Genomic DNA, 25,794 nt, shown 5'->3' with positions numbered 1-25,794 from the left:
CCATGGCCCAAGCATCCAGCACTAACACCCGCTAGCAGAGAGAGCTAGCAATGATGCCTGCCGGGGGAAGACGGGCTACGTCAATGTGGCTGGGCTCGGCTGATTTGTGCATTATTATTGGCCAGACAGAGGAGAGGAAGTGGCTAGTGGCTGAGCCTTGTCAGACTGGACTCAGTTCATGTCGCCGTCTTGCAACATCCAGATGACCAGTGAGGTAGTTCGAAAAGTCATGACATGGATTTCTTCCAATATTATACTCATTGATGTCACCTCATTGGGAGTATTCATATTGTTCTTGAAGCTCCTTATGTCCGACTGCCCGTCCACCTAAAAGAACTCTTACCCGTGACAGGCTGAATGCCCTCTGTGGCTTGACTCTTCCATTCTGAGAGCCATCAAAATCACATGCGATGGAAGCAGGCAACTTGACACTTCGGTCTCGCAGACAGCCATCGTCCAATCATTCTACTCAAAGAACCCGCTACCCCGCAAGGCAGGATGTTGAAAGGGTACGTACCTGTCAAAGGCCAGCGAAACCGCGACATCCTTGGACCATCAAGACTTCCATTCGACCATTTTTCTCAATATTTTTTATGAACCCTGGTCCCAATGGAACTGCAGCTTTTTTTTTTGTCTATTTCTGTTGGGGATCTTGTTTATCACGGTCTCGGTGGCTTTGTGTTGACAGCAATACGCGGAACTGAACGGCGGAAGACGAGATCTTCGTGTATTACGCCTACCCCTAACCCTGGATTTGTCCCTTTTTTTCACTCTCTCACAACGTGGAACGCCTGCCCGTTGCCTGCCGGTTGCCATGGCACCATTCCCAAACAGACCGAATGACAACATTGGACCCTTCCCCATGTCCAATTTTCCTTCCTTCTCGATTCTAGTCCGCGACATTGCCCAACGGGGGCTGATGGCCATGATCGCCAGGCACATGATCGCCCACCATGATGGACCTAGACAATTATTCCGACGAAGACCTCGATGATATTCTTGACGGCGAGACCATCAACCAGCTCGAAACCCACGCCATCCTCTTCACCCAGAAACAGGCCCAGTCGACCCAACATGAACCTCAACGGCCACCACCACAGTCGGCATTCCAACTACCGGCAGGCACCGCCGAGCAACCGCATTACATATCTGACGACGATGATGACGACGGCGAAGTCATAGATCAAGCCGCTCAGCCCCTTCGCGCCGTGCCCAGCATCGCTGGCCAACAAAGGTTGAACCATCAAAAACAACAACAACAGCAACAGCAGGCCAACCAGCAGCGATATGGCCAGCAACCGGCTTTCCGACCCCCGAATCCCCAGTTCACCCCGTCTCAACATCCACGAGGACCATTGGGAGCCCCTGGTGGGCGCGCCCTCCCCCCGTCCCAATTCGTCCGTCCACAACAACCACCACAGCCGCGACCGGCTCCAATCACCCGGCCCTATGTCGGCCAACAGCCACCAACCACCCAAGGCCTCCGTGGCGCCAGTCTGGACGCAGAAAAGGAAAAGGAGGAACAAATCCGCGCCCTCGAAGCCGAGCTCTCCAACTTGCGCACCCAATTGACAACCGCCAAAGGCGAAGCCAATCTCATACGCTCCAAATATGACCGCGACGTACCGCAGCTCAGGCAGAAGATGGCCGAAGAGAAGGCAAGGATGGCCGAGGAGAAGGCAAAGATGGAGAGAAAGCTCCAGGAGGCCCACAAGGTGCAGCAGGTCGTTAGTAACGAGCTGAAGTTTGCCAACGCAGACCTACAAGAGCGGGGGAGACCAAGGACCAAGAAGGCGGTTGGCAAGGATGGAGGCGCAATGACGCCTGGTGGCAGGAACAAAACAAAGTTCATGCACATGCTGGATGGGTTCAGTGATGTGGAGGTGCTAGGGGTGGGAAGTCCTAGTAGAGATAGGGCAGGGAGGAGGGAGCAGAAGAACGGCGGTACACCAACAAAAGGAAAGAGAAAGAGGCCTGCGGTGGATAGTCCGTCTTTTGCGCTGGAGATGGAGACCGATGATGGTTCTTTCGAAACGGGCGCTGGCTTGTTTGCTTTGAGATCTAGCAGTACAAGATCCGGTGGGCCGAGTTTGCCCTATGATGTAAGTCAACATTTCCCACTTACTCGCTGGTTTGTTGAAGCGACACCACTGACACTCCATGCAACAGTTCCTCAAACTAGTCCTTGACCATTCTCCCCTCCCGTCCCTTCCCCTGACCTTCGAAGCTTTTGCGCGATTCTGCTTCCCATCAAAACCGTCCGCTTCCTTCGCCTCCATCATCTTCCGACGTCTTCCCCAACTGGGCGTCTCCAACCTCATCAACAGCTCCGACAATGACCCCTTCCGTCTCCTCGTCGACTTCTCCGAGCTCCTTCTCGACTTGTGGCAACAATGCCTATCCGAGCGCTATCATTTGCCCATCTACTACCTCGCCGCCCTGTTACACTTTATCCTGCAGCTGAACGCTGTGGACGTTGCGCCGCGGATCACCAGCAGTTTGGTTCCTGTGGTTGTGACCACCTGCCAGCTTGTGGCGTTGCCGAGGCTAAGTTTGAAGATGGTAAACGAACGAGGTGGGACTGTGGAGGACTTGGAGCAACATGCCAACCCGGCCATGAGGAAGCTGGCAGCAGACATTGATGTTACCCAGTGTCTCAAGTTGCTGTATCTATGCGCGGTGGGCTGTTTAAAGCCACCGAGTGTTGATCAACACAGCATGCCATCACCTCAGGCGCAGTTCTGGAAGACCATGGACTTGGAGTTTGTTGTTCTGATGCTAAGCGCAAAGCAGCCGGAACAAGATTGGAGGGGCATGTTGCGTCTTTTGAGGACAAGTGTCATGCCAGCAAGTGTTGGACCGTTGCCCAAGTCTGACTCTAGCGTTGACAGCAATACGACGTTGGCGGTTCGAAGTCGGCCACAGGTCCAATCTCCGGGCAGCGGCAGCGGTAGTCATCGGGGCGGGAATCGTGCCGGTCAAATGCTTCCACCCCCACTGCCTCACATCCGCAACAATAACATTGTCGACAACCCCAAGTCAGACTCTGCATCAACAGCCCAAGTCATCATCGACTGCGTCTCCTCCTACTTGGTCGATACTCCACCGCGATGGGCTTCCTCTGGATCCGCGCGCGAGGTATCCATCAAACTTGCAGCCATGGAGACGCTCATGTCCTTCGCTTCCAGCTCATTCGGCTTATTGCAACTCGCTAAAAGCGACGTGGCAATTCCGAAAATTGTATCTGCCTTGTGTTGGGCGATCGACGGTCTCTACGATTCCAACATTCCGTCCGAGTCCTTCGGGAAACTCTCCATCACTGGCGCTGATGATAACATCAAGAAAGGGGGATCGTTCTTGTCTTTAGCTCAGGCTCAGGGGCAGGCCAACAATCGGAAGAACAAGGGGCACGGTTATGATGACAGCGGAATGTCGACACCGCAGTTATTGTCACAACTAATTTCTAGGTCAACGAAGCTGGTACACGCACTAGTCACGCATCCTAGAACTTCTGGCATCGTCAACCCTATCGCCCGCAGGCTCGCAACACCAAGACCAACGACAACACTGACACCACCACCCGCGGGCGGCGGTCCACCGACATCTACACGCCCGGGACCCGGCCGCGGCCGCAACCACAACGGCCCCCGCGCAGGTGCAGGTGTTCCCATCCGACCCACAGCTCTCCACGCCCTACACAGCCGCGCCAACGCGTCCTTCGATAATTCCCACCATCCCCGGCATAACCTCAACAAGAACAATAACAACCTCACCTCAAACGTCCCAAGCAATCCCCACGCCTCGAGGGTTAGCAACATGACCACCGCCCTTCCCCATCGCTACTTGGTGTCTCTCGGCAGGCTCAACTTTGCCGAAGAAGATCTAATATTTGAGCAAAATATCGATGAGGAGACTGTCGAACTGGCGCATGAGTTGTTGGAGTTGGCGGTAGAGAGGGGGGAGGGTGGGAGTGTTAAGGGGGTTTTTGTGGAGGGCCAACATGAGGTTGATGGGATATGAGGTAGTTGGTTACAATCAGTGGATGCAGGCTTGGAGTTAGGAGAAAGAGAAGGACTGGAGGTAACTGTTTTTTTTGGCTTTATGATACCCATACATAGATCTTTTGGAGTCTACCCACGCTACAGATATGTGAGACGTAACCTGAATTGACATCAGGCTGGAGATAAACGCTTTAGTTACCCTCTTTCTCGGGTGAATTCTACATTTGACACGAACAATGTGTGAACAGGGCCCAAGCTAACATCGAGAGACCGAGCCATATCTTGACCTTGGCCTATGGTCATGCAATCAAGAAGCTAAGGTAGGAGAAATGTCCGATACGCGGAGCAAATATTGCTTCGCGAAGGAAATCGCAGGCGAGGCACCTAGGTAGCAAGTAACAATGTACCTCTTATTTACCTCTAAGCAAGTACTTCCAAGGAAGATATTTCAAGCTTCCCCATCGTACTTGACTTCAATCACATCTGCGGGAAGGATCTCTTGACGTGCTCTCGCCTCTGGGGGGCACAAACCTACCTAGGTTTTCTGTCATTGCCAACTGAACTTTCATTTCAGTGATCGAGTGCTCCTTTTGATCCCACCGACGCTCTTACCTTTACGTTCGTACTTCGTGTTGAAACTTGTGGGAGCGCTCCAGACACTCAGTTGCTCTTGCCTCTGTAACAGAACAGCTTCCCGTCAGCAGCTTCCTATGGTCATTAACACAATCCGCCAAACCCGGACATTTCCATTTCCAGCAAAAATCAACATTACCTTACCATTAAAGTCTGTCATGAAGTTTCCATCCGAGCAAACGACACCCAACTATTTCCAACAACACAATTTACACCACACTCCATTAAACATCATGGATAGTTCTTCTCCGTCCGCTGGCTTCGTGTCTTTTGACGACACAGTCCTCTGCGCCTGGTACACTCAGTACGGACATATGCGCATTCGCACCTCTCTTATCGTAGCAGAGGTCAAAGAGCTTCAGCGGCTGTCCAACGAGCACGCCCCCAACCGTCGAATGCCGACTCACCCCTTGCACCTCATGGCTCTGATCCAACAAGACCACCCTCTGATCTATAACCCGCTCTGGACTCGGACCTTCTTCCCCTTGCTTTGCCCTTCCAGCCTCGCTCCCAACTATCTCGGCCGACATCTCTGCTACTTTCAAAATTTGCAGCGCAACAATCCAAACCATGCACAACTCAGGCCCGACAACGACCTGTTTTCCAAGAAGCTGGCCTTTTGTCTGGGGTACAGTCTGCAAGCGTTTTGGATCAATGGCCAAACGCCCGTTTCCTGCTTGTGTTGGGGGCGCACCACCACCGCCGGCACCACCACAAAGGGCCGCCACCGGCAAACAGCAGCATCATCCGAATCCGAATCCGAATCCAAAGAACCACTTCTGCTGGCAGAGACAGAATCTAGAGTTCCTGGCCAAGTACTTTGGGATGCTTTGCCTGCAACTGTGGACAATCCGGTCATGCGTCAAAGACCGTCATGACCACCATGCAGGAGTGTGGCAGGCGTATGAGTGTGTGCAGTCTCACATTCGATCCATTACATCTTCTACTACACCAGCACCATCATCATCATCCTCGTCGGCAACGGCACCGGCACCGGCGGCGCCAAAGTTATGCCAATGCGTGCCAATGACTTCAAGCATGTACTCTGCGTGGCGCGCCAGCAAGTCCTACGGAAGGGGGATTACTCACATGGGGATATTTGCAAATGACGACGAGCAGAAAAACTGGAAGGACTTGGAGGGCGCGTTGGCTACCTTGTGGCGTGTCTTCCAACTGGAGTTTCGAGATCTGGGTGCCGGTCTGTGGTATCACGGGGCGTTTGACGAGATGAGAAAGTGGGGGTATATCAGTCCGTCGGAGCAGGAGGAGCAGTGGCTTAGTATCTACTCCTCTCGTGATGATGGGCCGCACACCATGTCGGCGCTGGGAATGGGGCTGAAGGAGGCGGGGAGGGTGCAGAGGCATTGGGAGAAGACCAAAAAGTGGCTGGTTCCTATGTACCCGGCTGAGTGGGAGGGGTGGGAGGTGCCGGTTGATGAGGTGAAGGAGGACGAGTGGGTGATGCTTTAGGGTTGGGGCCTTAGAAGGGGAGTGGTTACACTTACATGTAGTAGCGGTTTGTTTAAGCATGTTAGTCGGGACAGGAAGTAGTAGCGGAGTGAACAGCGATAGTAGTAATTCTTTTTTGACAAACATCACGGCAGAAGAGGGATGCATAAGTGAGTGGTTCATGTCATCATCATTATTTTTTGTACAAGATCAAGCGCCGCCAATGTATACAAAAAAAACTGTGTGTGGTATCGCTTTCAACAACTGTCCAAATCCCATCCATCCAGCCCCTTTGCTTTTGTTTGTTTACTGCTCGTTGACGAAAAGACCAGCCATGCCCATACCGGTACCGATGCACATGCTCGTCAAGAGAATCTTCTTGCCGGATTTCCTGCACTCGGCCAAACCAGTGACAATCTGTCTAGCGCCAGTGGCACCGAGGGGATGGCCAAGAGCAATAGCACCGCCGCGGGGGTTCATCTTGCTCCAGTCGAGGTTGAGCTTGTCACGGCAGTAGACAGCCATGGAAGCGAAAGCCTCGTTGATCTCGACGACATCGATATCGTTGAGGGTAAGACCGTACTTGCCGAGAAGCTTGGGGATGGCGACGGAGGGGCCGATACCCATGATGCGAGGAGCAAGACCAGCAACGGTGGCACCGACGTACTTGGCGAGGATGGGCTGGCCGAGCTTGACGGCGGTAGAGCGCTTCATGAGCAGGATGGCGGCGGCGCCATCGGTAACCTGGGAGGCGTTACCGCCGGTGGTGGTGGGACCCCACTGGGGGAAAGCGACGCGGATCTTGGCGAGAGACTCGGGGGTGGTGCCGGGGCGGATACCCTCGTCTTTGGTGACGGTGACCTCCTTCCACTCGCCGTTGATGTCCTTGACGCGGGTCTTGATGGGGACGATCTCGTCGTCGAAGAGGCCGGCCTTCTGGGCGCGCTCGGCACGCTGGAACGACTCGGCGGCGTACTTGTCCATCTCCTCACGGGTGATACCGAAGTCGCGCGACACGTTCTCGGAGGTCCAGCCCATGGGCTGCATGCAGTCGGCGGACTCCTGGGACTGGGAAGTGACGGCCTCGTCGAAGGGCTTCTCGAGGGCGTCGCCGCCGATGCTCATGGACTCGGCGCCCATGGCGATACCGACCTCGATGGAGCCGGCCGAGATGGAGTTGGCAATGTCCTCGACGGCCTTGAGGCCAGAGGAGCAGAAGCGGTTGAGCGAGTAGGCGCCGGAGGTGTTGGGGAAGCCGGCAGCGAGGGCAGCGGCGCGGAGCTTGTAGGAGGCCTTGCCATCGGAGACCTGGTGAAGAGAAGCCATTAGCATCTGAGCTTATTCTCTTCATCACATTCACTAAAAAGCAGCAGGACAGACAATGTTGCGTACATTACCCATGGCAATATCCTCGACGAGCGCGGGATCAATCTTGGAGCGCTCCCTGACCTCCTTGAGGGTGGCATAGGCGAGATACTCGAGCGTGGTGTCCTTGAAGCCACCCTTCTTGGCCTTGGCGAGGGGAGTGCGGATGGCGAGGGTGATGACAATGTCGTCGGGGTTCTTGGAGGTGATCTGGCTCAGAGCGTTACCTGGGGTCAGGTGCTTGAGGATGGAGCTGAGACGTTCGGCGGCCATTGTGTTTGTTTTGGTGGTGATGTTTGGGTTGATTGGTTGATAGGGCGACGAGAGGTTATCCGGCGAAGAGGTGGACAGGAATCGACAGCGATAGCGACAGCGACAGCGACAACGACAGAGACAGAGACGGAAAGATGTTCAGCGACAGTCGGCTGGATGTTGTCGTGGTTAAAAGGGAAGATCGGCCATCGGCTGGCGGGAGTGGTGGCGGCATCTTGTTGATTGACACGGCCCAAGAAACGCTTGGGATTGGAAGGGTGGGGTTGTGTTTGCCGAGGCACAAGTGTGAGAGGGTGGTGGCTCCGTCTCGATGTCGGTTCGGTGTTTGGACTTTGTTTCGTTGGTCAGAGGGAATGCCCAGGCTTTCTGGGGGGCGCTGTTACTGGCTGTTAGAGACATTGGGGTAACGAGATCCTGTAGTGGGTCTCTTCCGCTGGAGCATCAAATTGTCCGGGGCAAAGCGCTGCGGGGAAGCCAACGGAAAGTGGGCGAGACGGGGATTGCCCAGACTTTGTGGCATCAGTCCTTAACAGCTGACAAACACCACTGAACCGAGGACACCTCGGCCCACTAAAAAGTCAACGGCTGGCGGGCAAACGTGTAACCCCACCCCTCGGCAGTTCATCTCTTTTCTCTATTAACACCGTGCTCAATGTGCTGACATCCATATTAGCCGGACAATGGCGACACAAGACTTCAAAGGTAGGGAAGAAGATATATGATATCTTTCAGCAAGAAGCCATGTGGGATTTTTCGTATCCTTTCTGCCATGGCGACCTACCTGCATCCTCTGACAATGCGATAACCAAACTCTTGTCTGCCGCGGCTACAGGCACATGAACACCTATCATACAGGTTACAACAATATGAGTGCCCTGTGCCAGAGGCATCAAGTGGCTCACCTGTGGCTGGCGGGCAAGTCTGAGGCTGACCATCGTTCATCGGATACCATTGCCCCAAACAGTCCAGCCCATTTGTCACATTTCTTCCAAGGACTTTCCCCTCTGTGGATTGGCGCCAGTGCAGGGGAATTTCAAGGACATGGATGGTTTGCTACCTCTGTTATCGACAACGTGGACCCTGATGGACAATCTGATGATCCATTCATTTGTTCTGTTTTCTTCCTCTTTTCTTTTTGGCGTCATGAGGCCGTTCCGGTACCTGATGATGGCGTTCCCGTCACAACCCGACTTCATCAATGGCTGATGTGCTGCCATCTTGATCCCGACCTGAACTCACCACGGGCTGTTACCTACCTACCTACCTATGACAGGCTTACCTCTAGCAACACTTTCAGCTCACTGCCGCCAGCCCGCAGACGCCGTCGAATTTCCACATCGGAACAGCAATGTTTCCTTCGGCTCTGTCGACGTGCATGACTGGATGGTCGCAAAATGCCAAATACGAGGCTCGGCAACCATGATGAAGCAAGCTGAAACTGAGAATCTGCGATGGCTCTTTTTCCATTTGCCTTGCTGACCTCCTCCTGCTGATGACATTTATTTAGACTTTCTAGATCCCAGCTTCCACTTTCAAAGTTTCGGCAGCCGACCGAACGGGACAGGATTTTCTCGCGACACTCTTAGCTGCAGCAAGAACAAGGAGTCTCGATACGACCTTCGTAACGGTGCAAGAGGAAGTACCTATCCATCAGCTCTTTGGCGTCGCATTTGTCGAGTCGTTGTCAGCATCGCTACACTGCATGTTTGCCGCGAATTGCGAACGAATTCCCAGCCCCCGAGTCTCATCCGATATCGATCATTCTAGGTATATTTCAATCCGACTCCGACAACCCTTCAATTCGATCCCATCATCGCTACAACCACGCGCTCGACATGTTCACCCGAGCCATCGCGGCCGTTGCCGCCCTCTTGGTCACATCCGCTTCGGCTGCCAACTCCAAACGCGGCCTCGTCTTCACTCCCAACTCTACATTTCCGCATGACGCCTACATTTGGACCGCCCCTCCAACATCGCTGACATGGTACTATAACTATAAAGCGCTCCCTTCGCAAATATACTCGAATGTGTCCCAGGCAGACTTCGAGTTTGTTCCCATGCTCTGGGGCGCCCCCTCCGACATCAACGACAAGTCCTTCTACAACACCATCAAGTCCTTGATCGACGAGGGCGGTGTCAACATCACAAACATCCTAACCTTCAACGAGCCTGACGGACCGGGAGAATATGGAGGGAGCGAGATTAACCCCGACGTGGCCGCCCAGGTGTGGGTGAACAACATTGTGCCGTTGCAGGAGGACTACAAGGCGTTGAGAATTGGGTTGCCGGCTTGCACAGGTGCTCCCGCGGGGATGGAGTGGTCCAAGAAGTTTTTGGAGGCTTGTTCTGATCTCATCAGCGGGGATGGGAAGACCAAGAAGAACTGTACCTTTGACTTTGTCCCCATTCATTGGTATGGCAATTTCGAGGGGTTGGCCAGTCATATGGGGGAGTACTCTGCCGCGTAGGTTATTTCTTGTGTTCCTTCCTTTCTTCCTTTCATACTCACGATCACAAGCTAACCTCTTGACCGCATAGTTTCCCAAACAAGTCCATGTGGGTCACCGAGTACAACCTCGCCGATGCCAACCTGCAAGAGACCCAAGCCTTCTACAAGACGTCGGCCGAATACTTTGACCGACTGGACTTTGTTGAAAGATACTCCCTGTTCGGTGCCTTCCGCTCCGATGTGTCCAATGTTGGCCCTAATGCTGCCATGTTGAACAAGGACGGCGAACTGACTGATATCGGGGCTTGGTATCTTGGGAGACAGGCGACTGGAGTTGACCCGAACAGTGGTAAGGGCGGTAAGGATTCGGGTGCGTTGAGGATGTCGACTCCAGGCCTTTTGACTCTGCTATTCGCCTCCGTACTTGGATTGGTGAATTTTGCTTAACGGCCGATCTAAGAGCGCAAAATAGAGCGTTGGTTCCTCCTTAGAGGTATGTCTCCTTGGGTTTTGTCGTTTGGTCCTATTCTTGGAAGCCCTTAGATAGAGCTGCTTATTTTGTTTTGACGAGCAGCGTAGAAGCCGCATGGGCGATGAATAATGTCTTTACCTTTGCACTGTTCGGCGTTCTATTTAGCCAGGCTCTTACACAATGTGGTAGGAATATCTCACTACATCTCACTGGATTACCAATCACTTGGCCATCCCCAGCCTAAAACACCGAACATACACATAACCGAGGAAGCTCACTCATCACCAAGGCAGTCATTCTCGGAAAGGGTCACGCTCCGAAGAGGGGTTCTCACCTCAGTAACACTCCGAGACTCGTCCATCTTGGCGAGCATCCAGACCCTACCAGCACTGTATACTGCAACCTCTCTCGCATTGTTTACATACAGATCACCATAGCACAGCATTCGGCGGTCAGGGCGGTCAATGCGATCGGCACGTCGTTTTCTCAACCCTTTTTCTTTTAGCTTCCAGTAGACTCCCTCACACTTTGCTAGTGCCTGCATATCCTTGGACCTAAGGCGATATCTTCAGGGGCCAAGAGGGGCTCAACAATCCCCACTTCATCCTTACGAGCCCCATTGCAATCCCTGTCTTATATTGACGGCGAACTACAACCATCCAATCGGTGGCATCATGAAAGAAACCGTTGTGCCCATAACGACCCGCTGGATAGTTCCGCGGTAGCGGAACCTACCTTATGCGGATTGCGGCCGCCCCATATTGCTCCGTAAGACTGGACCGGCCGCCGTGCAGTACTCCATCAGCTTCTCACCCCTTGAGATATGCCAATTTGCGAAAAAAAAAAAAGAAGTGCCACCTCTTTTTCCCACGTCACCAATCACCATGTCACCAATCACCATGTCACCACTCACCGATTCCCGACTGCTCACCGTTGACAGACCCTTGTGCCGGTAGTACAACGGTTTGACAACAACCCAGGACCATGAAGTTTCCCCGCTCAAAGGTGGCAACCGCAGACCGGGCCAGGCACCGAGATGGGAAAACGTGTCGTGGTCTCAGGAAGTCTCCGGTGGAACTGCCTGAACCGGGAGAGTATATAAGGATGTAAAAGGGATCTCGAGTTTCTGACATTTGGATTTTTGTACCATCTTCCCTCTCATCCTTCCCTCATCCATCCTCACCACAGCCTCACAACACACACCATTATATCCAAGATGGCTGCTACTACTGACTACAAGCTTGACTTCACGGTATGTCCCCTTCCCCTTCTCTTTCACAGCTGTGATTATGTGCCTCTGGCGGTCCCTTCTATGGGATATCCTTACCACACTCGATCACCACTGTCACATCTCCTCAGTTAAACCACCTGCTAACACATCTATCTCTAGACGTTCTACAACGTCATCAACAATGAGTTGAAGTCTACCCCCACCACCCGCACCGCCACCAACCCCTCCACTCTGGCTCCCCTTCCTGCCGTCCCCGTCTCCACCCAGGCCGACGTCGACGCTGCAGTCTCGGCCGCCAAGGCCGCTTTCCCTGCATGGAGCGCCACCCCAATTGAAGAGCGCGCTGCCCTCATCAACAAGTTCATCGACGCCATCCAGGAGAACTTCAGTGAGTTCACCGGTCTGCTTGCGGCCGAGGGCAAGCCCCCCACAGCTGCCGGGTTCGAGGTCCAGTTCACCATCATGCACTTGAAGGCGTCCGTGTCGCTAAGGTTGGAGGAGGAGGTTGTCGAGGAGACCGACGAGAAGATCGCCAAGGTGCGGTATACCCCCCTTGGCGTCGGTGTCGGTATCATCCCCTGGAACTTCCCCATGCTCTTGGGTGCCGGCAAGCTTGGACCCGCCCTGTTGGCCGGAAACACCTTCATCTGGAAGCCCTCGCCATACACTCCCAACACCGCCCTCAAGCTCGCTGAGCTCGGCACCAAGATCTTCCCCCCTGGTGTCTTCCAGGCTCTTTCCGGCGAGGAGGACCTCGGCCCCATGTTCACTGCCCACCCCGACGTCCGCAAGATCTCCTTCACCGGTTCCACCGCCACGGGCAAGAAGGTCATGGCTGCTTGCGCCTCTACGCTCAAGCGCGTGACGCTCGAGTTGGGCGGCAACGACGCCGCTATCGTCTGCGATGATGTCGACCTCGATAAGGTCGTACCCAAGGTTGCTCTTACCGCTTTCAACAACGGCGGTCAGGTCTGCGTCGACATCAAGAGGCTGTTTGTGCACGAGAAGATCTACGACGCCTTCCTGGCCAAGCTGGTCGAGACCGTCAAGACCTTCAAGTGGGGCGGCTCTGAGGACACCGAGGGCGCTTTCTTCCCTCCTGTCCAGAACCAGATGCAGTTCGAGAAGGTCAAGGACATGTTTGCGCAGATCGAGAAGCAAGGGTGGAAGACGGCCACCGGCGGTGCGGTCGAGGCCGAGGCCGGCGACAAGAAGGGATATTACTTCCAGCCTACCATCATCGACAACCCCTCTGATGAGTCGAGAATCGTGCAGGAGGAGCCCTTCGGTCCTATCTTGCCCGTCCAGAAGTGGAGCAGTGAGGAGGAGGTGCTCAAGAGGGCCAACAACACCGATATGGGCCTTGGTGCCTCCGTCTGGAGCAGTGATTTGGACAAGGCCGAGAGGATCGCGAGGAAGTTGGAGGCTGGCAGCGTCTGGATCAACAACCATCAGGATCTGTCGCCTTTTGTGCCATTCGGTGGCTACAAGAGCTCCGGCATTGGCCACGATTGGGGTATCATTGGCCTTAAGGGCTGGTGCAACGTCCAGAGCTTGACGATCCCCAAGAAGGCTTAAGGGGTTGGCGACATGGATCGGATGAGGACATGAGGGATGGAGGATATATCTTAATTACAGTAAGAAGTCAATTTAAAGCATAGCGTCTCGTTTTGAACAATTCTGCATCTTCACTTCATCGTCATGGGATCTGGATGTGACATGACTGCTAAACTGTGGGCTTGGACACAGTACAGGTATCCTATTATTAGTGTTTGCAAATTATGACGTCTAGTTCCAAGGTATGTTTTTCAGCTAAGGTACTTACGGCTTGGAAAGTGGCAGGGAAAACCAGTTGTTTGCAAAGACGATAAAGCAAGTGAAGTTTCACGTTAACGAAACCAAGTAAAGCCCTACAAAGGAGGGCAAAACACGGGAAGCTTTCAGTCATTGTTTACCCTTGCTCGTGCGGGTCTCATGTCCTCGTGTTTGTCTGGTTGGTTCATTCTTTTCCTGCCAGACTCTCTACAGCACGATGGAGAGATTCGTTACACTTTTGCCCCATGTCCAACTTCATATTGAACTTGTCTCCATCCAGTGCTGCAGATTCTAGGATTCGATATTGTTTGCAGGTCAACATTTGCCCACAGCTATCCGCCAGGCTATGGTATCGCTGTCATGATGTCGACCGTTCTTAACCTTGGTAGAGCCATCCTACAATCCTACCACATGGCCATTCTGTTCATTTCTGCACTATCACCTGTTCTTGTTTACGCTCAGTATCCCGATTCTCCTGCACCTGGAAACTTCATCCGCAGGGCTCATAGCAGAGGTGAGATGTTTGACACTTCAACATATCCATATCACATGTTCTACGACGCTGACTTTCCTGACTTGTAGCCATGGTACTAGGAAACTTCGTATACATCGATGGCGGCGAAGTCTCTCAGTTCGTCAATGGGGGGTTTATGCCCGACAACCAACCGTCACACGGGATGAACTCAACACTTTCCATCGACATTTCCAAATCATGGACCGCATTCACCGTCGAGATCAAGACCATACCACGCAATGGGCCCATCATGCTGAACTCCGAGGCCATATGGCTTGATACCGCTACCGGGAATAACAGCTACTACATTTACGGGGGAGAAACGAGTTACAACCAGAACAGCACAGGCTTCCAGGAGAAGGAAAAGATTTGGACATTTATCGCCGACGGCGAAGGCGGGGGGACCTGGTCCGCGGCGGAAACAGCCACCAGTACGGGTAATCCAGGTAGTCCAGATACATTCCCGTCGCGCCGGTACACGACAAACTCAGCCTACGCCTCGACACCCAACGGACTCGGCTTCTCAATAGGCGGTCACCAATCCCGGTTCACGGACCCTGACATAAAAATGAGCAGCAACCTGCGTTGGCAGACACCCGGCATGGTATCATACGATATGCGGACCAAAGCATGGCAGAACCACACATCACTACTCGGAACAATGCTTGCGGCAAACCAGTCCCTGGAAAATGGCAGGGCTATCCACGTTCCCGAGTTTGGCCCCAATGGTAATGGGGGTGATGGGCTCGTTTTTGTACTTGGTGGCGCGGCCAAAGCTGCTGGAGAGATGCTGCCAGGCGTCGCCTCTGGCCCGCTGATCAGCTTTGCGACTGTCAACTTTTTCGATCCTGTGAACAAAACATGGTACTCACAGGCGACAACCGGTGAGGCGCCGAAGGGGCGTATAAGTCACTGTGTGGTTGGCGCACAGAGTCCGGAGGGGTCGTTTGAGATGTATGTTGGCTGATCCAAAATTTTCTTTTGCTGGTCGTTTCATGAGCTTGTCATCTATCTCGCTATATCATTGTGGTTAGCTGCTAACGGGTGCTCCCAACATTGTAGCTTCGTGTACGGAGGCACTTCCGTGTCTTACGACACCTCCTTTGACGACCTCTACGTTTTGAGCCTCCCGGGGTTTCACTGGTTCCGAGCCGAAGACAACCGATCGGATACACAACGCGCTAGTGCCGCCTGTGTTGTCGTTGGGAAACGCCAAATGCTTACCATAGGGGGTGTTAACTACGGGAAAGGGGACATCAAATACTGGAAAGACCAGGATCCCTTGCCTCAGGGCCTTGGAATCTTTGATATGACTGTCATGAGCTGGGTGAGGAATGGAAGTTATAATGCAGATGCGGAAACGTATCAGGCACCACAAGTGGTGCAGGACTGGTACAGATCTCAGTGAGTTCCACTTGATATCCTTTACCCAGAGGTATCTGTGTGTATGGAAAACATCAACTAACAGCCGCTGTGCATTGTAGGAATCTCTCAACAATTGAATGGTCTTCAGCCGAAGTGAAAGAAATGTTCTCTACATCGAACGTCACTTTCGCAACTGATAAGCCAAAACCAAAGACCAATAACAAAACAGGCATCATTGCTGGTTGTGTGACGGGTGGATGTGTTGTTGTTTTGGCCATCTGCGCGATTGTGTTTCTCTTCAGGAGGCGGAGATCAAAAGCAAATAAGTTGGCATCTTCATCCCGGAGTCAGGGAAACGAGTGGTCTGCCCATGCGGAAAAGCCAAAGGAGTGGCCCATACAGACACCGGCAGCGGAGGACTGCAAGTATCTACCGCCCGCTGAACTTGCGGGCGAAAACAATTGCTGGGAACTCCCCTCGCCTGGAACGGGACTGGGGCAATATAAGACTTCTGAGGAAACGAAGCCTAGGGCGGAGTTGAGTGCTTAGATCTGGAACTTGACGGTGCGCAAGAACTCAGGGGTTCAATAATAGGTGGTGATGAGAACAAGGGATGCCTAGATGTAGGTATCTGGGATACAACTTAATTGTAGATGATTGGATTTGTAGCAAAGCTTGCGGCATGATGCAACCCCAAAACAGCAGATGTCAGATACATGTGGCCCCCCTGAAACACAGCTTGACATCGCTGCTGCCTGTATTCAAGTTCCCTGTGTAGGTACCTAACACTAAGGAGATTCAACAACCATTGACGTCACTCTAGTTGCTTGGAGTCCCTTCATAGTTCGTCCATAAAGCAGGAACTGTACTGGTCAACGATTGATTGGTCTTCCCTTCAAATATGAATTACAAAGCATTGAGGATTCAAAACATGAAGCATGCGCATACATGCACATGTGATCCACCTTCCACGATGCCGGTAGCGTGGTTCCTTTCCAACTCACCATCTACCTCCTTCAGCAAGAACGCCAGTTGGTCCTAAACACAACATGGACATTTCCATCAAACGAGTCGACCTATTGTACAATTTTGAATTACATCAGCCAGCTGTCTTATCCAGTTCTTTCCTCCTCGGGCTATTCCTAGCAATCCTGCCACCTGAGCACAATTCGCCAGGGATTGCTCACCGTCATGATGCCCTTCTTTGCGGACGTAATCGGCGCGATGCGGACCTCCGAGTTGACATTGAGAATGGCTGTCGACGCCCCGCACTTGGACCACGACTGCACGCCCACGCCCGCCAGCATGGAATAGTTATCGTCGTAGGGACTGGCCAGGTTCTTCTGGAAGACGACTTCCTGGCTGGAGTCGCCCGAGAAGGTGTAGCCGGCTCGGCAGGTGCCGGTTTGTCCCTCGGCGAGGAAGGCGTAGCCGATGAAGCGGGTTTCGATGATGGACATCCTGCACGGGGCGCTGTCAGTGAAGGGAACTGCTTGGGAGGGAGGGAAGGAAGGAAGGAAGGAAGGAAGGGAAAGAGCATACTGGAAGCCCGAGGGAAATTGCAAGTTGATGCTCACGCGGCAGTTCTTGCGGGCATCAGTGGCCGAAGCACCTGGACCGACTGAGACGGCGTATTGGTCAAAGGAGACATCGAAGATGGTGCGAGTTGCGTCGATGTTGACCCAAGCATGGCCAGCAGGGCAGCCGGAGCCGATGGCGCTGACGCTGATGATCTTGACGTCGGATGGGGCCGCCGCAGGAGGGGCGAGGACTTGGCCAGCGGGTATGGCGGCAGCAACGCCAAAGAAAAGAGCCAGAATGGAACGCATAATGAACGGTTTGGTCGAAGTGGGTGAATAGCTGGTGTATGATGATGGAGTGGCTATGTTGGCTGTGATGAAGCAACAACCTCCAGGTGATTGATGTCCCTCTTTATACTTCATCTTGCCCACCCCAGTCATATCGGACAAGGCGTCAAAAGAAGTATAAGACTCAAGAACCTGGGCAAGTCAACCTCTTCCATGCAACTATCGTTAAACTTGGAGCACGACGGCTTTAGGGTTCCGGAGACGAATCAGGCAAACTATCGCGAGTTGGAAAGACACTTGAGGGGTAAAGGGGTTCTGGATCCTTCATGCTCCCCGGGTACATCACGTTACCGAAGTCCAGCAGGCATTCTATAGCTTTTAGAACAGGACAAGCTCTAGTCAACGAACTCCCCATTGCTAGTGTCCATATACATTTGCCTAGGCAAAACAATCGCCAGGGCGGATAAGTCGTGCAACTGTTCGGAGCTGAACTTGGCTTCAATCTGCACCATCTCGTCAATGCAAGCCGATATTGGCTTCACACTCAGAGTTGGCTATTCTTAGTGACAAAGTATCATAATATTGTCTTCGTCTTTGAGCTTGGCCACTTTGTAGTGCAGCTAATAGATGAAGCCATCACCAACTTCCATCCTATCACCTGATTGTCATGTGTGTGGGGAGATGGTTAGAGGTATTTGATGCTTCCAGGAGCCAGCCCGTCTGAACGGGGTAACCTGCTTTACAATCACCTGTCGTGCTCACTGTAGATTAGATTGCCGGCGACCTCCACGGATCTATCTTTGGTTTTGTCGACGGTTCGAGATGAATCTTCACGCCAAGAACCTTGTCGGGTCTTCATGTTGAGATGTTTGGGTACGGGGAATTAGAAGCCTTTGCTGATGATTGGTTACCGGCAAGCCACAATATCCTTCATAATCTGGAGGGGAGGGCAACTTATCCGGATCTCGGGGACCTGGACTTAGGAGGTCATGCCTACATCGCGAGATCCTAGGTACACAAAAATCGTTAGCTTCCCGCATATCTAACCGGACTGCTTGCGGTTTACCATAGACACTACAAGCTCAAAGCAGGAGACGGAATTTTCAGCTCACAGTTCTCGAAGCTCGCAAAATGGGGAGAACCGCTTTATCAATACCCTATATTTCCGGATCTGGAGCTCGATGTGGGTGACGTCTCGCTTATAAGTCATCATCACTTTGGATAAAATGCTCGTATGACTTGGCGGCCCACCACTTTACAAATTCCTTCCATGTCATCTGGATGTGTTACCTCTCAGATGTAACTTCCATGCCGGGCTTGAATTTACCTAGTTGCTGACTTTGGCTCAGCTATCCATAGCGTCCATCAATGACCCCAAATCCCAGTTGGACTGGAGTGCAGAGGAGAAGTATGTTCGTACCGCTATTGAAGTGTGGGAGTTAGGGTTACCACAAATAAAGTAATACAAGTGGAAGCAAGTATTGTGAACTTCTTCAATCGTCCGGTGGGTGAGCAACATGTGAACCATGTCGACGGTCAACGCCACTTACTTCAGTTATACAGAGACGGTACCCGGTCTAGACCATCCCCCTCACCGAGGGTTTTACTTGAGTTCTGTATAATGGAGCTGTGACTGAGACACTGTCGTTCAAGCTTATCCGCAAAGGCACCTAGCCTCTCATGTTGTGCCGTACTCAGACACTGCTTGTAACCGCACACTGAATACCGCATCGCCCCGTTGTTGAATGAACCATCTGAGAGCTGAAGTGTTGGAGGCACGTGCACGGGTGCCATTCACGCACACCACGCCACGCACGGCCTCTCTTCCTGGCATTTTAGCCCTCCAGACCTCTCCACAGATTCTTTCTCCTTCTAGCAACAAAAATACAACCATCAACTGCTTCATTTTCGTTGCCTTGTGCGTCGCACAGGTTATGAGCCCTCTGAAGCTATCGCAATCAATCAATCCAACGTCGTAGAGGCCTACTGGGTTATCCCCGGGAGTCAACCTCCTCGTCACTTACTCGCAAACGATCTTCGTGTCGTACGCGATCTTCAAGTCGACCGTCGAGTCGTCAACCGACCTTCGAGTCGTCAACCGACCTTCGAGTCGTCAACCCATCACAAGCAACTCTTTGATCCATGCGGATCATTCGAGGACCTTCCAATCCTTCCGACAATACCTTCACCCCTCTACTCTTTGTCTCAACCAACAAGATGGCACCAACCGTCGACACTGGCTCGCTTGTCGTGCTTCGCGGCGAGAACAACATCGACAACTGGGAACGTGCTTTGCGTATCGAACTCGAGTTCGCTGACGTCGACGACTACGTCTACAAGACCATCATTGAACCCGACAAAGACGCCAAACCCGTTGAGCACAAGGCCTGGAAGATTGGTCGCGTTCACGCGCTCAAGATCATCAACACTACCCTCAAGGATGACAAGGTCTTGACTACCCTTCGCATCAACGGTTGGGACCAGACCAACAGGGACCCCAAGTATCTTTTTGACCTCATCAAGACCACGATTGGTAAAGTGACCAACGAGGCACGTAGCGAAATCCTTGAGCAGTACCAAGGACTTCGTCGCTCTGGCTTTGACACCATGGCGAACTTTCTCAACCAGTATGAACTCGCCCGTAGACGAGTTGCTGACAGTGGCCTGGTCATCGACAACACTGTTGAGTGTCTCAACCTCTACAACATGGTCAAGCGCGAATATCCCACTGATGCCAAGTTGTGGGCCAACGACATGACCAAGAACACCCTCACTACCAACAAGCTGTTGGCTCAATTGTCTACCCTTAGCAACACTGAGTCTCGCCAGACTAACCTGACTATCCAAGTCAAGACCACTAGCACCAAGACAGACAACAAGACTGACAGCAACAAATCCGGCACCAACACCGGTAACAACAACGACACTAGCACTTCTAGCAAAGGTAAGGGCAAGGGGAAGCTCACCTGCTCTGTCTGCAACAACAACATCCAGAAGGACTACATCCACTGCGTTTGTGGCCGTCACCGCTCGACCAAGATCACTACCTGTTGGTGGTGTGAACCGGACAAAGCACCCGACACATGGCCCAACAAGGCAGAAGCTCGTAAGCACAACACTGTCACCACTGCCGCGTTGGGCAACACCAACACTACCTTGGCCAACCCCGCTACCTCTAGCTCGGCTTTGCTATTTAACGGCGCCAACTTTGGTGACGGTAACTTCAACCTTGCTTCCCTTGGTGGCAATCTGGGTTTTCACTAGAGCCCGTAGCGAAATCCATCCGTAAAGTTACCTCTAGCGTTGAATCGAATCATTCAAATTACCTAAACTCGTATCAACTGCAGTACTCGAACCGTGATTTCACTAAAGACCAACAGGCTCTCAAGGCATTACAAAGCACAGACAACACAATCAAGAATCTAGTTATCTACGACTCTGGTTGTGGTTCTTGTATTTTCAACCACCAGAAATGGTTCACAGAGCTATACCCACTGGCTCACCCATCAGAACACACCATTGGCAACGGCACTACCACCTACGCCTACCACATTGGCACTGTCGAACTAACGATGCCAACAACAACGAACGTTAATATCAGGATTCGAATACCTGATGTTATCTTCGATCCATCCACACCAGCCAACCTTCTGTCGACTCAGGCATTCCTCAAGAACGCTATGGAGTGGAACATGAAGACAAACCAGATATCATTATCTGGTGGGAAGGCACACATTCAATGTCGCTTCATCAACAATCTGGTGGCTCTACCGGTCTTTCAACCAGGCAACTTCGACCAGACAATCATCACGCCACGGCATATGATGCTTGCCTCTATCAACTACATGACAATGCACAAGAGGATGATGCACGCAGGCAGAGATCAGGTTCTCAAAGCCTGTGAACAAGCGGGCATTAAACTCAGCAACGTCAACGACCACACCTGTGAAGCGTGCTTACGCGCCAAAGCAACCGACTACATTTCCAAGGGCACTCATCCAGTCACGACGACCCCGCTACAGTTCATACGAGTCGACGTGATCTCACACAACAAACCAGGACATATGGGAGCCCGCTATGCGGTGCATTTCATTTGCGATGTCTCTGGATATCACTGGGTAAAGTTCTGTGCCAACAAGGGAGATGCCTATGTTATCGTAACTCAATTCAAGAAATGGATTGAACTCCAGACTGGACTCAAGATCAAGATCATTGGCCTCGATGGGGGCCCTGAATTTGGCTTCAATACAATAGAGTTCCAGAAGAGTAAGCTGGTGGAGTGGGCTCGCACTGAAGGAGTTCAACTCTACAAAACTCCAGCACACACACCATGGATGAACGGCAAGACAGAACGAGCTGGCCATACCATCATGACAAGAGCTAGGGCATTAATGCTCGACTTGGGTATACCAGAACACCTTTGGCCACTCGTGGTCCAGGCGGTTGTAATGGTGCTCAATATTACACCAACAAAGTCTAACCCTGACAACAAGACTCCCCATGAGATATTCACACGGGCCATCCCTGGATTTCCAGCGGATCAAATCAAACCCCGCCTTGATCATCTCCGGTCCTTCTTTTGCACAGCATATTACTTCATCAAGCCAGAGAGACGAACCAAGGGAGACAAATTTCAGGAACGAGCTCGTCGTGGCAAGTTCTTGGGATACGATGACAACTACGGCAAGATCTGCTGGATCTGGGATCCAGAAACTGGTGCGATCATTCGTGCCAGCGCAGTCAAGTTCATTGAGGACGACGACAAACCAAAAGATCCAGCGATTGAGGCCATTCCTCATGGAGTATTCTTCTCAGATCAGTCGATTGAAGAAATCAAAGAAGTGGCAGACAGCGGCGTGACCGTCTGGGTCACTGCAACTGGTTCATACCAGCGATCCCCAGCTGAGTCCCTGAATCAACAAAACCCTAATCAGACTGCTAATAATGACAAAGATCAGCAGAAGAAGGTGTCCTTTACACCTTTTTACCCCAACCCCAACTACCCGACTCCGGAAGCCACACCAGCTCCTGAGAATACTCCAAGGTCACCGACTCCTTCCCCACCCTCATCATCACCTCCACCGATAGACAACGTTCCCCTCGAACCGACTCAACCCCAGGACGAGCCGATGCGATCAATAGAGCAAGAGGAGGAAACCCAACATGGTGATCTGGTCGATCTGGAGGATCTTGATGAGGAGGCTCCCATTCCACCACATAAGTTTCCAGACCAGGAAGGTGAGGAGATGACGACGACACCCAACAGTCCGACAACTGAAGTCAGCGATCTACCTCCTCCCCAACCGCCACCGGCCATACAGTTCTCAGTCACACCCAAACCCCCACCACGGCCACCCAACTCCCCGGCAACAGCCATACCTTTCAAGATCAACCGACAGGTCACTGGCACGCCAAGGGTATCAGAACCAGATATCTCGAGTCTAACTCTGGACTCTCCGACCCCAGCAATAAGGCAACAACCACAAACCCAGCAGACTACAGAGGAAAGCCAACCTTCTGAGGAAGCAGACTCGTCAGCAACCTCAGAGGTACGTGAAGGCAGACCTCGTAGATCCGCCGCGGTTAAACCAACTAATTTCAAATATGGTAGACAGTCCGTTGTTGACAGCAACAACAACGTCGTTGAACGTAATGTTAAGTTATTCCACGGCACGGCTGAGGCCAGACACGTCACACGACCACCCCAATACTGTCTCACTGCTATGAAGGCTATCCATGATCTTCAAGCTGATGCCAACAATCGTTCTATCCCCAAGAACTACTGGCAGGCAAAGAAACTCCACAACTACAAGACTTACTGGTTCCCAGCAATGGAGAAGCAGGTCAAAGCACTTGAAGACCAAGGTGTTTATCGCTTGGTTGAAAGAACCCCAGATATGGAAGTCTTACCCGGAAAATGGGTCTATGACGAGAAATATAACATCGACAACAAAGAGTACCTTGCACGAGCCAGATGGGTAGTGTGTGGTAACTACGAGAACAACGACAACTGGGCAGTACAAGACATCTATGCCGCCGTAGCCAATATGGTCAGCGTGCGACTATTCCTGGCCATTATGGCCACCCACGACCTGGACTGTGAACAATTTGATGTCAGCACCGCGTTCTTGAACGCCCTCATTCCCAACGATTGCAAATACTATGTCGAACAACCGACTGGACTTGAGAAGGGACCCCGCAACAAGCTGGTCTGCTTGCTGATCAGGGCTCTTTACGGCCTTCGCCGTAGTCCTCTTTATTGGTTTGAGACAGTATTACCCATATTCAAGAAACTGGGCTTCTTCCCCATCGGTGGAGACACGTGTCTGCTGATTAACAAAGGATTGAGCGCCTTGCTCATCCTTTACGTTGACGACTTCCTCATTGCAGCACCCAGTAAGAAGATCATCAACGACATCCACCTTCAACTACAAGAACACTTCACGATCAAGCATATGGGATTGGTGCGCACCTTCCTGGGCCTTGACATTGTCAGAAACAGAGACGAGCACACCGTGTTCATATCCCAAGAACGCTACACCCGATCAATTATCGCCAAGTTCAATCCCTCCAATAAACCTCTACACCCGGTCAAGACTCCCTGGCCCCCGGACTTCAAGATCCATGGGGGTGAACCAATTCCAGGCGAGCCAAAGCCATATATCAAGCGCACCGGTTCTTTGAACTGGGTATCACTGGGCACACGACCAGACATCACCTACACCGTCGGCAAGCTAGCCGAAGGCAATGCCAAACCGACAGACAAGCATATCACCGTCATGAAACATCTATGGCGATACCTGACTGGTCTTCCCGACTTGGGAATAATGTTGGGAGGAAAGTTCTCGCCGACAACAGATCTGCAATTCAGGGCATATGCAGATGCCTCGTATGCAGATGACATACCGACAAGGCGCAGTACCGCTGGGCATGCTGTGTTCTTTACATCGGGACCCATCCTGTGGAAGTCAAAGAAGCAGGATCTTGTCACCACCAGCACTACAGAGGCCGAGTTCGTCAACCTCGTGCCAACTGCAAAATCCCTGGAATGGACTGGCAGTATGCTCAATGATCTGGGCATTGTTGATGTCACAGACAACACCAGAAGGATCCTGTACACCGACAGCTCGAATGCCAGGGACAGAGCCCTGAACAAGAACATCCCCGCTCGTAACCGCTATATCGACATTCGGTATAAATGGCTCATTGAGCAAGTGGAACGCAAGGCCATTGAGGTTATCCATATCTCCGGAGAAGAGATGCCTGCAGACGGTCTAACCAAGCCTCTTAAGGCAGACAAGCATGCAAAGTTTGTCAAATTAATTGGTCTTCATCAGAAGAAGGTGCCTTGGGCTTGAAAGCTTACAACACCACATCATGTATCATATAGTAAACAATGTATCTTAGACATCACGGCCATTAGGGTCTTTCGGTCTATGGGGGGCGTGTTGGAGGCACGTGCACGGGTGCCATTCACGCACACCACGCCACGCACGGCCTCTCTTCCTGGCATTTTAGCCCTCCAGACCTCTCCACAGATTCTTTCTCCTTCTAGCAACAAAAATACAACCATCAACTGCTTCATTTTCGTTGCCTTGTGCGTCGCACATGAAGACTGTGATAGCCTGTCCTTAGCTTCCCAGAAATACTTGAGCATTTTCTTCGAATGAAATCCGACTTCGTTGGCGAGATGATTGCAAACCCTGGTCCCCAAACAAAAAAGCGAGGTCACCACATTATCAACTCATGTGCAGTCCTCAACGACTTCATGTCGTGGCCAGACTCTAACCGACGGATGCGCCTTAGCATCCTAGGCAACTTGATCAAACATCTACTGCTTTTGTCCTTCTTATCGACCACTCTCCATGCCCAGATAACGGATTCGCCTGACTCCGAAAGCTTCATCCGCTCGGCTCACAGCAGAGGTAAGGACACTTCATGATATTCTTGTAGACTGGATCTTACCACTTCGTACCAATTCCCGTTCATAACGCTAACCCAGCGCAGCAATTGTGATAGAAGACTACCTCTACATCGACGGTGGTGAGGTATCCAATATATCGACGGGAACAAGTTGCCGCCCGGTGGGCGACCATCCAACGGACTCAACTCGACGCTTTCCATCGACATTTCCGAGTCATGGTCAGTATCAAGCGTTGACATCAGGACTGTACCACGACATGGACCACTGGCCTTGAATGATGAAGCGCTGTGGGCAGATACCACCGGTAGCGGCTTCTACATCTTCGGCGGAGTCACTGCTTACAACTGTGGCAACATGGACATCCAGATCCGGAAGGACAGAATCTGGAAGTTCACCACCGACGGCAGAGGGGGGTGGGATCTGGGCATTGGAACAACCCTCCTCCAACCCGGAAACACTCAAGTCTTTTAGGTTCCCAACAAGCGCAGCGTACGC

At 52.3% G+C, this 25,794-nt stretch overlaps 9 protein-coding genes across 9 annotated transcripts; 7 read left to right on the top strand and 2 right to left on the bottom strand.

Annotated features, from left to right (window-relative positions):
* Positions 1 to 887: 887 nt before the first annotated feature.
* SMAC4_07266 (uncharacterized protein) lies at positions 888 to 4,020 on the top strand (the record flags this gene model as incomplete). Its single annotated transcript, XM_003347843.2, has 2 exons — positions 888 to 2,102; positions 2,170 to 4,020. The coding sequence occupies exons 1-2, from the start codon at positions 954 to 956 to the stop codon at positions 4,018 to 4,020; spliced, it is 3,000 nt and encodes a 999-aa protein (XP_003347891.1). The 5' UTR covers positions 888 to 953.
* An 847-nt stretch (positions 4,021 to 4,867) lies between these two features.
* Positions 4,868 to 6,104, top strand: SMAC4_07267 (uncharacterized protein; the record flags this gene model as incomplete). The annotated part of the gene is made up of 2 exons (XM_003347844.1): positions 4,868 to 5,315; positions 5,503 to 6,104. 2 exons carry the CDS (start codon positions 4,868 to 4,870, stop codon positions 6,102 to 6,104), a joined length of 1,050 nt encoding a protein of 349 aa, XP_003347892.1.
* A 148-nt stretch (positions 6,105 to 6,252) lies between these two features.
* SMAC4_07268 (uncharacterized protein) lies at positions 6,253 to 7,998 on the bottom strand. The gene is made up of 2 exons (XM_003347845.2): positions 7,476 to 7,998; positions 6,253 to 7,391 (listed from the first exon to the last, which is right to left on the bottom strand). Exons 1-2 carry the CDS (start codon positions 7,719 to 7,721, stop codon positions 6,390 to 6,392), a joined length of 1,248 nt encoding a protein of 415 aa, XP_003347893.1. The 5' UTR covers positions 7,722 to 7,998; the 3' UTR covers positions 6,253 to 6,389.
* Positions 7,999 to 9,133: 1,135 nt separating this feature from the next.
* On the top strand, positions 9,134 to 10,834 carry SMAC4_07269 (uncharacterized protein). The gene is made up of 2 exons (XM_003347846.2): positions 9,134 to 10,185; positions 10,260 to 10,834. The coding sequence occupies exons 1-2, from the start codon at positions 9,557 to 9,559 to the stop codon at positions 10,615 to 10,617; spliced, it is 987 nt and encodes a 328-aa protein (XP_003347894.1). The 5' UTR covers positions 9,134 to 9,556; the 3' UTR covers positions 10,618 to 10,834.
* Positions 10,835 to 11,833: 999 nt separating this feature from the next.
* Positions 11,834 to 13,549, top strand: SMAC4_07270 (uncharacterized protein). The gene is made up of 2 exons (XM_003347847.2): positions 11,834 to 11,894; positions 12,033 to 13,549. The coding sequence occupies exons 1-2, from the start codon at positions 11,859 to 11,861 to the stop codon at positions 13,449 to 13,451; spliced, it is 1,455 nt and encodes a 484-aa protein (XP_003347895.1). The 5' UTR covers positions 11,834 to 11,858; the 3' UTR covers positions 13,452 to 13,549.
* A 502-nt stretch (positions 13,550 to 14,051) lies between these two features.
* SMAC4_07271 (uncharacterized protein) lies at positions 14,052 to 16,116 on the top strand (the record flags this gene model as incomplete). Its single annotated transcript, XM_003347848.1, has 4 exons — positions 14,052 to 14,202; positions 14,271 to 15,156; positions 15,265 to 15,606; positions 15,687 to 16,116. The coding sequence occupies 4 exons, from the start codon at positions 14,052 to 14,054 to the stop codon at positions 16,114 to 16,116; spliced, it is 1,809 nt and encodes a 602-aa protein (XP_003347896.1).
* A 259-nt stretch (positions 16,117 to 16,375) lies between these two features.
* SMAC4_07272 (uncharacterized protein) lies at positions 16,376 to 17,796 on the bottom strand. Its single transcript, XM_024655895.2, has 3 exons — positions 17,110 to 17,796; positions 16,755 to 17,028; positions 16,376 to 16,643 (listed from the first exon to the last, which is right to left on the bottom strand). The coding sequence occupies exons 1-3, from the start codon at positions 17,526 to 17,528 to the stop codon at positions 16,584 to 16,586; spliced, it is 753 nt and encodes a 250-aa protein (XP_024511712.2). The 5' UTR covers positions 17,529 to 17,796; the 3' UTR covers positions 16,376 to 16,583.
* Positions 17,797 to 20,129: 2,333 nt separating this feature from the next.
* SMAC4_13572 (uncharacterized protein) lies at positions 20,130 to 20,639 on the top strand (the record flags this gene model as incomplete). The annotated part of the gene is made up of 1 exon (XM_066091473.1): positions 20,130 to 20,639. The coding sequence occupies one exon, from the start codon at positions 20,130 to 20,132 to the stop codon at positions 20,637 to 20,639; it is 510 nt and encodes a 169-aa protein (XP_065946672.1).
* Positions 20,640 to 21,238: 599 nt separating this feature from the next.
* Positions 21,239 to 24,733, top strand: SMAC4_13571 (uncharacterized protein; the record flags this gene model as incomplete). Its single annotated transcript, XM_066091472.1, has 1 exon — positions 21,239 to 24,733. One exon carries the CDS (start codon positions 21,239 to 21,241, stop codon positions 24,731 to 24,733), a length of 3,495 nt encoding a protein of 1,164 aa, XP_065946671.1.
* Positions 24,734 to 25,794: the final 1,061 nt, after the last annotated feature.

Source organism: Sordaria macrospora, chromosome 3 (genome assembly GCF_033870435.1).
Source record: "Sordaria macrospora chromosome 3, complete sequence".
NCBI classification, from domain to species: Eukaryota; Fungi; Ascomycota; class Sordariomycetes; order Sordariales; family Sordariaceae; genus Sordaria; species Sordaria macrospora.
The sequence above is the reverse complement of the archived record's forward strand: the minus strand, read 5'-3'. Positions and strand labels throughout refer to the sequence as shown.

What these genes read in the sequence shown, in the direction of transcription:
- SMAC4_07270 (XM_003347847.2), top strand. Translation starts at nt 11,859, where the DNA reads ATGGCTGCTACTACTGACTACAAGCTTGACTTCACG. An exon ending in ACTACAAGCTTGACTTCACG is followed by an intron (nt 11,895 to 12,032) that starts GTATGTCCCCTT and finishes ATCTATCTCTAG; the next exon opens with ACGTTCTACAACGTCATCAA.
- SMAC4_07268 (XM_003347845.2), bottom strand. Translation starts at nt 7,721, where the DNA reads ATGGCCGCCGAACGTCTCAGCTCCATCCTCAAGCACCTGACCCCAGGT. An exon ending in AGGATATTGCCATGGGTAAT is followed by an intron (nt 7,392 to 7,475) that starts GTACGCAACATT and finishes TCTCTTCACCAG; the next exon opens with GTCTCCGATGGCAAGGCCTC.
- SMAC4_07272 (XM_024655895.2), bottom strand. Translation starts at nt 17,528, where the DNA reads ATGACTGGGGTGGGCAAGATGAAGTATAAAGAGGGACATCAATCACCT. An exon ending in CAATTTCCCTCGGGCTTCCA is followed by an intron (nt 17,029 to 17,109) that starts GTATGCTCTTTC and finishes CGCCCCGTGCAG; the next exon opens with GATGTCCATCATCGAAACCC. An exon ending in CAAAGAAGGGCATCATGACG is followed by an intron (nt 16,644 to 16,754) that starts GTGAGCAATCCC and finishes ATTGTACAATAG; the next exon opens with GTCGACTCGTTTGATGGAAA.
- SMAC4_07269 (XM_003347846.2), top strand. Translation starts at nt 9,557, where the DNA reads ATGTTCACCCGAGCCATCGCGGCCGTTGCCGCCCTCTTGGTCACATCC. An exon ending in ATGGGGGAGTACTCTGCCGC is followed by an intron (nt 10,186 to 10,259) that starts GTAGGTTATTTC and finishes TTGACCGCATAG; the next exon opens with TTTCCCAAACAAGTCCATGT.